We start from the raw sequence: 10,628 nt of genomic DNA, 5'->3' as shown, positions 1-10,628 counted from the left end.
AAAAACCCTTTACTACAAGAAAGCATACGTCTACTAATATAAAGATACGCAAGTGTGGGTACCAGCTACGCATGTTCTAAATACATAACTTGAAAGGTTTAAATAGTATTTGTTTATTGTATTTTTCAATTGTTATTTATAACATATTTGAGTTTATGTGTTGTTTATTCAAGTACAATTCGTACGCTAAGCGAAGATTGCTACTTTATTGTATATCATTCAACATTAATGTCATCTGCAAAGCAGGAATTCATGGTAAAATTTTATTTTGGATTCCTCAACTCTTGATACTATTTTTCATTGTTAATAAATTAAGATATCTTTCAAATTAGTCCAGGACAGGATTAATTAGATTTATACATATATTTGAGAAATTACAATGATTTATTTTTAGTGCAATAATCATCAACACCCACCCAGCGAGTACAAATCTGTTACACTGATTTAATTACATAATTTTATTCTCTACAAAAAAAGTTAACCACTTTGCAATCTATTTATATTTATAGATGTTTACTTAAGTATTACCAAATTTTGGTTAGTCAAAATCTTTGTAGACAAATACTGGTATCCTCTTTGGGTTTAGCGATTGTGGAAACCAGGCGAAGACTGGTCACTGGCCCTGCAATTGCATAAACTTTCGCATTCCCTCCTTAAACAGCTTCTCCCTAGTAGGTCCAGGGTAATCCAGTACTTGTCTACAAAGATTTGGGCATACCAAACATTTCTGTTGTATTGCAATAAGTTTAACGCGTTTTGTGGCTATGCCGACCATTGCCCTCAAAATCGGGTCTCTCATTTAAGAAATGACAGTCCAAAAGACGTTGGCAGTGAAACGACGGCTTTGGTCTGCGTGAAACTGAAGCAATAGGGTATTTTCACAAGTCTGGAATAATGAAAAAAATATAATATATGTTCAGAGTGGATTTTTACGAGTATAATGATATAACTCTCAATGTGTTCATGACAAGTTTTGTTTCATGATTTTCTGGTTTAAATATGAGCACGTACGAAATGGCTCGCAGTTGGCATCACGTCATTTAGACATCACGCGTTATGCCCGCCGACTGCGTTTAAAATAAACATTGCATACAAGTTTGACGCCAAAACGTTATATGTGCCATTTGTTTCAGAGTAATTCAAATTATGCATATTAGAAACCTTTGTAGAAAATTTATCCGACGTTGCATGAAAATAATATTAATACCGTCACCTTTGTAATTTTTTGCTTATTTTAAAAATGTGAAAAGACCCTATTATATAGTAGGAGGAGGTCTTGTGTCCCTATAGAAAACAGTCAGCGGCAAAAGTGTCTAAGTGTGTTAGTCAAATAAGATTTACTTTGAATCATCAACTTATGTTCAATCGGAAGTAAATTTTTCCAAAAAATAAGAAAGTTACATTGTGATGTGTCCATATGAGTAGATTCTATGGAAAAAAGTGTCAGCGAACGTGTCAATACTTGCAGTAAGGAATTAAAAAAACATAGTGCTGGGGTGGTATTCTGGATCTTCTTATGAGAGTGATTAATTTGAAGATTTTTGTTTTTTATTTGATACATATAATGGCCACACTGATGGTTAAATGGTGTATAAAACTGCTTGAAATACAGAAAATAAACTAATACGAATAAACTAATGAAAATTTCAATATTTAGTTGCACATGTTCGTATTTATTTGACATTTAATCATCAGTGTGGCCATTATATGAATCAAATAAAAAATTTAAAATCTTCAAATGAAGCACTCCCTAGGGGGTAGAGAAGATCCAGAATACCACCCCTTCATTAGATACTCCAAAGAAAGTTAAAAATAATTTAAATTAATTTTTGAATAAAATTAATATCTTTATGTAGGTATGTTCTCCACATGCATTCAAATATAATATCGACGGTTAAAAGCCTAAAGGACTGATGCGCCATAAAATGAATTTTACAGGAGAGGCAATCAAAGTTTTTTTTTATGAAAAGTGAGCATAACTTTTTTCGTTTTAAATCAATTCTATAAGGTAAGAATATATTATATATCATAAAACTTTTAAAAATATTTTTTTTCAAGTACAGTAGATTACTTGTAATAAAAATTTTTTTTTTGAGGTTGCTATCTTTGCTTCCAATGCCCTCATTTATTTTATTTGGTGCAGATTTTTTGAACGTAGCAATCCAGATATGACAAATTTTTCCAGTCAGATTTTCACTGAAGTATTTCCCAGATATGCGCTATATGCGATAAGCGCTCCACCAACCAAATTCTTCGTGAGAAAGGACTTCTACTTCATTGCTTGGCTTGGGAGACTTTCTGGCAAGTTCAAAAACTGTAGACCACTGTGATTGGGCCCAAATTATGCATTTTAATGTACTATCTTCTATAACCGAATGTATAGAACCACGGGCATATTTGCATGCCTCGGTAAAAGATAATTAAGTTGAATGGTGGTAATAGTTTGACGTTTATTATATAAAATATAATGTGTGATGGCAAATACTATCCGATTTTTATTTTGACCGACACTTGAATAACTATAACTACTCACATGCGTTGAAACATAGGATTTAAACACCAGTCAGCGTTTGAAGTCAGCCATTTTGAACTGATCTGAGTGTGACTGAAGCGCCAGCCTTCTTAAAATAATAAAGGACATTTTGCTTAAACAATAAAATTCTTATTTGAGTCACAGAAGAATTTTACTACATTACTGTTAAAATATGCAACACAAAAATGGGTAAAATGACTGCTGTTTTCTTTGTACTTCATACGTTTTGAAGTTAATTCTTTCAAACGACATACAAGTTTCATTTCTATATAAACTAAAATGTTTGATGTCTTAATGGTATTTGTTTTCCAATAAGCAAAAATACTTTTAAAGTAAACCTAAATGACAATTCTTAAAAAAAAGTCAAGTTTTATGTGATATAAATCCATTAATTTTATGAACGTCATAAAAGAGGGTTTTTGACGTAAGTGCCAAAATTTACGTCTAATCTCCATGGAAGTCAGCTCATATGATGCAGCTGAAAATTCTGAGTAAAATGGTATATATAAATCAAAATCGCCTAAAGTGGCTCATCCTAGCCTAGCCTTTTTACCGTCGATATATATTGCAGAATATTGGCTTCTATATACAATGTCATCTAAACTAAACAAGTTTACACCTGATCAAGATTATACAATGCTTAAATAATTTTTTCAACAAAATAGTTGTATTTTTTTATTATTGTTTTTAGGATTTTTAATACGTTTAGTAAAAATCTATACTGACGACAAACCAGAGAAAGTGGCTTGGTGAAATTTGTAATTTTAAATGTTGTGATATATCAAACTCCCTACAGTTTAAGGCCTCTAATATTCTTAAAACATTTTTATGGGTTGTTATGCCTTGTAACTTTAGCACTTCTTGTGGATGTTTTAAATTTAACTTAAGATGGTATTAAAGTCATAAAATATTTGGTATGTGCAGTAATACTAAATATATTTTATTCTTAGGTTTCTGGTGTAAAAATGGCATCCCCACATTTGAAAAATGCTATTCAAACTTCAATAAACCTAAGAAAACACAAGATTTTCAGAAACGGAGGTAACCATTTATTAAATCTTTAATTATTTATAAATTGTCGGTATACTAATAAAATTCATTTGAATGTTTGACTCAACAACAGTCTTTACCGATCTACCTTATTCATATTTTGGACATGATGCATACTCATGAAACCATCTTATTTTCTTTTAATTGTTTCAATAGATGAGATTTTGAAAAAAAAATATCTGGTAAATGGAATAAATGGTTATTAACCAGAAAACAAAGAGTACTTTTAGTGGGTTTTTATACATGCTAACTTTGATACTAAACATCAGAGGATTTAGAGGATTTTATCAGCTGGTAAAGCTAGAAAACTCACATATAACTGCATTTTCAACTTATTTTCTCAAATTTGATCATTTAGAGGGTTTTTATTAGCATACCGACAAAATATTACATCACAGAATCGATTAAAAAGTCAAAACATTAATAATGTTAGTTTTTGAAATAAAGTTTGGTCACTCTTTTAGGAAAAAATCAATCAACGAATCGCTAGAATAATACTAAGTACCTACTTAAGCAGCCGAAACTAAATTCAATTATAAAACATATTTATTACTTTTTAGTTTTCTGTAAAACAATTGATAATATTAAGTCAGAATTTCAAATGTTTTGGAATTTGTCTAATTTTTTTGTGATGCTTCTCAATAACGTATAATTTAATAGACACGTCATAAGCGAGAAGAAAATGGCATTTCAATTTGTGGGTAAATTGCTTTCCATGCCTTCACTCTCTAATGAATCTTCGTCGCTATGCTATGCAAAAAAATATTGTGCGTGATGAGAAAATGCTTTAATTACACTGCAACTGCGAAACACAGAACAGATACACGTATCATTTCATTCATAAATACAATATATAAGTACCGTACTTACTAAGTAAGTACTTCGACCGCCAGCCAGGCTTGACGTTTAGAATCAAACCCAAAATGCCTACTTGTGTCATGAAAGTGTGTAAAAACCTTTCGGATAAACATTGTGAAAAGGATTGTGTAACTTTCCATTGGTAAATATTTGTTCCAAAAATAAATTTTATTTTTGTAAATGTCAAACTTTGCCTAGCGGCGCAATTGCGAAGCTCTTAATTGCTGCACTGATAGGAATATGTTTTTGACATATAATAAACGTGAGTCAATATTATTTTTGCATTCTCCAAAATCCAGTGAAAAGAAATAAATGGGTCAAAATTTTTAGGAATTTAAGGAAATAACCTGATTGGGATCCACACGGGGATTTTTAACATTAGAATACAAACTTTTTTATGTACTAAAATTGAGTATCCTTAAATTTTTTGTAGCATATGCATTCTCGTTGAATGCAGTCCTGGTATAAAAACAAACTCAGTAACAATGAGTATGTTTTCATGTCACTACTTTTTAAACTATTTTGCTCTATAGGGCATGTCTGTGTACAGGGTGTCCGCCGGCAGATTTTACACTTTGAATTGAGCTTACGGCGACTATCAAGGCGGCAGCGGGGGGAGCGGGTTGTTTAGTAGCCATGAGTCAGTGAACGGAAGCGCACTGCGCTTTCGCGGTTAGGGCGTATTTCGCGAACAATAATTTGATCAATGAGGCGAGGCGTCGGTTTTGTTCTCACTTTGATTTCCGACGATTAAAGGATGGCCTGTCAAACCAATTAATGTGGGCATGGGTACAGAAGTTTAAAGAAACTGGATCAGTCGGAAATGAACCTTGGCCTGAACCTTCAACGTCTGTAACTACTCCTGAAAATGCAGAACTTGTAAGAAGGGAATTTTTGCAAAATCCGCAAAAGTCTATCTGAAAGATTGAAGCATCAACGGGTGAGAAAAAGACGTCAGTTCACAAAATTATTCGAAAAAAATTGAAGTTCCATCCATACAAGCTCCAAATCATCCAACAGTTGAAAGAAGATGACTATACAAAAAGGCAAAATTATGCCAGAGTCATTCTGGAATTATTTTCTACGCCTACGCATTTACGTAACATCTTTTTTAGTAACGAGCTGCATTTTCACATTAGGGGTATGTTTATAAACAGAAAATGCGTTATTGGAGTGCGAGAAATCCAAAAGAAGTCCACAGCCGGAAGACCACAGTTTGGTGCGCCATTTCTGGAAATGGCATAATTGGGCATTATTATTTCGGCAGAGGTGAAACTGTTAATGCACAACTATACCGCGCGATACTGGACAATTTTTTTATACTGGAGCTGCATCGTCAAGTTGACTCAATAACAGGACCCATTTTTAGCGACTCGAGCACTAAAGTGAGAGAGCTTTTTCATGGAAAATTGATTAGTCGCTTCGGCGACATAGCCTGGCCCTCTAGATCACCAGATCTGACCCCTTGTGACTTCTTCCTATAGGGATATCTCAAGTCTCGCCTATACAGCAATTCGCTATCAACAATAGGGACCCTACAAGAAAATATCTGACGCGAAATTGCAGCTATCAGTCCAGAACTTTGCAAGCTAGTTTTAGCCAACACGAAGAAAAGATTGCAAGAATGTTTACGGCTAGAAGGACGCTATTTGTGTGGAGTGATTTAAAAAACTAAATTCCGCATTATTCTTACGTAAGAAAATAAATAAATAACTTTGATTGTATTCATATTTTAATTATGTTTTATTTTTTGAAATATAAAATCTGCCAGCGGACACCCTGTATTATATGTCAATAACTGACAGCCATTGATATACAGGTGTTCTTTAAACCTTGTCACATTCGAAACCACGATGATCAGTATGAGCAAGAAGACATATTGGCACATTAAAATAAACTTTTAGAACGAATAAAATTTACGAAAATAAAATATTAAAAAAAACAAATGGTTGCTTACTTCTGCAAGGGAGGAGAGGGGAGGGGGGAGTCTGATACACCGTCAACTACATGGCCACGCCCCCCTCGCTTCTCCCCTGCAGAAGTAAGCAACCATTTGTTTTTTTTAAATATTTTATTTAAAAAAAATTCTGTGTTCTAAATATTTTTTTAAATATGCTAATATGTCTTCTTGTCCATACTGATCATCGTGGTTTCGGATGTGACAGGGTTTAAAGAACATCCTGTATATGTATACACTAGATGCAGGACTAAGCACCCGTCTTGTGTTCCATCAAACTTAAGTTCCGGAATGTAACTTGTAGTCAGTAAATGTGACACAGCATAAAAAGGCGCGACATGCACCTTTGAATTCACAGTAAAGTGGCATAGACAGGTAGTTTTTTTTAGTCTACTACGCGTTTTGCACGGCAATGTTGACCAACAATGCTAATTTTTTAGAACATAATTTCAAACTATCGTTCTATGAAGCATATTTTTTTTCATTTATTATGGCCTTTACCATTCTTGGTAATACTATCTAAATGAAGCATCATCTCTATTTAATTATTCTTCAGTGCTGACAGCCAGTATTGTTACTATGGTAACGAGTTATATAAAAATATGAACTAAGGAAATATGTGTACATATCTCTTTCTTACATTAATGTAATCGTGTGTATAGTGATTTGCTGTCTCTTTATTTTAAATTATTAGGGGCAAAGCATAGAATTAAGAATAAAACATTTTTTAGAACTTTTATTCATTCTGAACATTGGTTGTTTGGAAGAAATTGCCATTTGGCAATAAGCCCGCCAATGTACAAATAAAGAGACATTTAATATTTTTAGTTGATGAACCTTTGTTGAAAAAGAAATGTTTGGGCAAAGACACTGAAAAGAATACGGTGAGCAATAATGCCGCTAATAACAGTCCTGTTGCCATATTAAACAAACTCTGTCCAAATTTAAATTACCGTATTGTATCACAATCCGGTCCTTCACACTGCGCAAGATTTACAATATCAGTATCGGTAAGTATTTCAATACTTTTATTTATTAAGAATGTTTTCGGAATTCCTTTATCTTTGTGGATTAAGGATGTTTAAACGAGGGTCTATTAAGAATGCAAAATTTGTGATACAACAAATTTAGTAATGTTACAACTTTCAATATCAGTACAACATTTCAATCATATTATTTTGTTCTTAAGTTTACATTTTTATTTCAGTATAACATAAGTACATTTTTGTAATAATTTTAAATATGCAGGTAAACAATAATAATTATTCGGGAACCGGATCCAGTAAGAAATCTGCCAAGGCTGCGGCAGCTACAAATGCTCTTGCCGCTCTGCACTACCCTCTTCCTTTACCTATAACTCCACATGATTTTACTACCGATGATGATGTTTCATCCTCATCTTTACCAAATCTAGGTAAAGTATATTATTTCTACCACTGTAGTTCATTTGTTTTTTGCACAAGACTGAATTTTATGTCAAAGATTAATCGGACATTATTTTTAAATTTCAGAACAAATTTCAAGTCCTGTTAACATAAAAATCGATTCTGACAATGACTCTCCTTTGATCTTTGGCCCTATAAGCGCGGCAATTGTGAAAAGTCCCATTAATATAATATATGAATCATTTCCCGATGCAATCTTTCACTGCAAATCCATAGAATTTGGGACTGACTCGTGTAATAGACGATACAAAGTAATCTGTGAGATACGAGGGCAACAATTTGAAGGACACGGTGAGTTAAAGTATTATATATTTTTAAAAAATATATATATTTTTGTAAATGTGATTCTTGAATTTAATTTGTGATTGTATATTTTCTAACCGGGAAAATACTATTGTCAAGGGCTATGATCATTGTATTACCAAACCGATGTTATTTGACCACTTGCCAAAGTGCCTTTCAAAATAAAAAAAGATGTCTTCAATTAAAATAACCAGTGTACTTAATATGAGAAAATAGTATCTGATTTTCATTATTGAAAGTAAAAAATATTTTCTTTATTTTAGATATTAATTTTTTTTATGGCATTAGCAGAATTGTTACATAAGGATTAGTTTATTAGAATGTTCAACATACAAGGCATGTTCAGAAAGTAAGTGTACTGTGACCACAACGGGCTGTGGTTTTTTGTTTTTTGAGGGTTAGCAACACTGAGTGGTAGAGGGGGATCTATTGACAGCGAGCATCGCAAGAACATGGTTGTATGTAAAATCACGTTGTTGTGTCCAGTTGCATGAAAGATGTTGGTAAGAAATCCAGCCAAGTGAGAGCCACGAGCTGTGATTCACTTCCTACTATCGGAAGGAATAACACCCACTGAAATTGTTATGAACAGAACAGGTGTGTTAAAGTGGTGTAGTGAGACAAAACAAAACCACAATTTCGGGCAAAAAAATCATGGCCCCAGTGTTTTGGGACCGAAAATGGGGCATCGTTTTGGTCGAATTTCTGCCTCAGGGGAAGACCATCAATGTCCAACAATATTGCGAGACCTTAAATAAATTCAAAAGGAGCATTAAAAACAAAAGGAGGGGAATGCTGACGAGAGTAGAATGCTTGTTGCATGACAACGCCCGTCCTTTCAAGCCTAAGCCGCCGAGGTGCTCTTGGACTCATTAGGTTGGGATGTTGTGAACTACCCCCCGTATTTCCCTGACTTGGCACTTTCAGATTATCATCTTGTTACCTCCCCGAAGGCACACATGGGTGGAATTAAATTTTCAACTGACGAGCAGGTGCAGAAAGAGGTTCTGAAGTGGGGGAAGTAGCTGACAGGAGAGTTCTCCGAGGAGGGCATAAAGAAGCTTGTGCCACGGCTTACAACATGTATCCACCGGGATGGCGATTATGTGGAAAAATAGCCAACATTGTATCAACAATATCCTGTCATTTATCTATAAAAATGTGGTACACATACTTTCTGAACATGCCTTGTATGATGCCTCATACGAATTACTCATTTGTTTATAGGATCAAGTAAGAAGAGTGCGAAACTAGGTGCTTCCAAATCAGCTATAGCAGCGCTTCTCATAAAACCCACACAAGATAATAACATAGAAAGTGGTATTCCTAAGCTATCATCAGATTTAATTCCTGTCATTTCTTCCGCTTTGCCACAAACATTGGCTGATCAGATTTCAAAGTAAGATTGACTAAAATTGTATGATTTTATTTATTTTAGTTATGTGAAAACTTTGTCTGATTTTTCTAAAATGTATTGAATAATCAACAAAAAATAAAGGCTTTGATCCACCTTACCCCTTTTTTGGTAATGTATACTATAGGACACATTTGATTAAATTTTTTTCTTGAAATAAAACACGAGAAATACAGCATTCAGTTATAATAACTGCTTTACTTCTTAACTGCATTATCACAATTCGTAATAAACTTTGATTAAAACAAAAAAAATATTTTTGTTTGGGATTCTGAAGCCTTTTGAAATGTGTAAAAAAAAACATTCTGCCAATATAAGGGTTAAAACTGACATGAAATTACATATAACCTTATTTTAATTTCCAGTTACATATTTCCAGTTAGTAATTTATTTATATAAAATTTTATTACTGAGAAATGTTCTCTCTCCTATTGAATAATGCATTTCACACACAACACAACACATATGTTATTTATCATTCTCTATGTAATATTGCAGATTGGTCATTGACAGGTTTAACGACTTATTAAAATCGGATCCAATACACATAAGACGAAAAGTTTTGGCAGGAATTGTTATGACTTATGGAACTAACTACGAAAATGTTGAAGTAAGTGTTATATATTTCTCTAAAATGCATACAGTAACCTTTTTAACTTTACAATGTATTTTTATGTTACCCATTCACATAAATAAAGTTATTTATCGTTCAGATACTTCATCCATTCAAATCCTTCAGGTTAAGGCAATGAGGATAAAGCTTATAACAAACTTACATTTAAATATAGAAATTATGCATAAATAATTTAAACACCAAATAAAATATAGTGTTGCAATTTACATTTATGAAATGATTAATGGGTTAAATCATATAAAACTAAACTGTAACCAACAATCCTATTCATATGAAACTAGAGGTGAAAATGATATAAGATCAATGAGGTGAAAAATTGTCTCAAAACTCAGTGTACAAGAGTTTAAAATTGAGTTGCCTAAAAAATTTTAAAAAAATGGAAAGCCTTAAAATATTTTAAATCAATTAAAAAATAAAAGTTTTTGATAAATTTT

At 32.9% G+C, this 10,628-nt stretch overlaps 1 protein-coding gene across 3 annotated transcripts in view; it reads left to right on the top strand.

The window, feature by feature from the left end:
* Window positions 1–367: 367 nt before the first annotated feature.
* The window catches only part of Adar (Adenosine deaminase acting on RNA), a 48,767-nt gene continuing 38,506 nt past the window's right edge, over window positions 368–10,628 (top strand). The window contains exons 1-7 of one of the 3 annotated variants that reach the window (XM_088242156.1): window positions 368–476; window positions 3,484–3,574; window positions 7,227–7,408; window positions 7,647–7,812; window positions 7,910–8,134; window positions 9,374–9,545; window positions 10,059–10,170. In XM_088242156.1, coding sequence (XP_088098282.1) covers window positions 3,499–3,574; window positions 7,227–7,408; window positions 7,647–7,812; window positions 7,910–8,134; window positions 9,374–9,545; window positions 10,059–10,170 — 933 coding nt within the window. In that variant the 5' untranslated portion in view covers window positions 368–476; window positions 3,484–3,498. Of the gene's footprint in view, window positions 2,009–3,483; window positions 3,575–7,226; window positions 7,409–7,646; window positions 7,813–7,909; window positions 8,135–9,373; window positions 9,546–10,058; window positions 10,171–10,628 lie in introns of all 3 variants that reach the window. The other 2 variants (XM_088242154.1, XM_088242155.1) reach the window with 2 other exon arrangements.

This window comes from Micrasema longulum, unplaced genomic scaffold (assembly GCF_059751315.1).
Source record: "Micrasema longulum isolate JH-2025_06_02 unplaced genomic scaffold, ASM5975131v1 h1tg003353l, whole genome shotgun sequence".
NCBI classification, from domain to species: Eukaryota; Metazoa; Arthropoda; class Insecta; order Trichoptera; family Brachycentridae; genus Micrasema; species Micrasema longulum.
The sequence above is the reverse complement of the archived record's forward strand: the minus strand, read 5'-3'. Positions and strand labels throughout refer to the sequence as shown.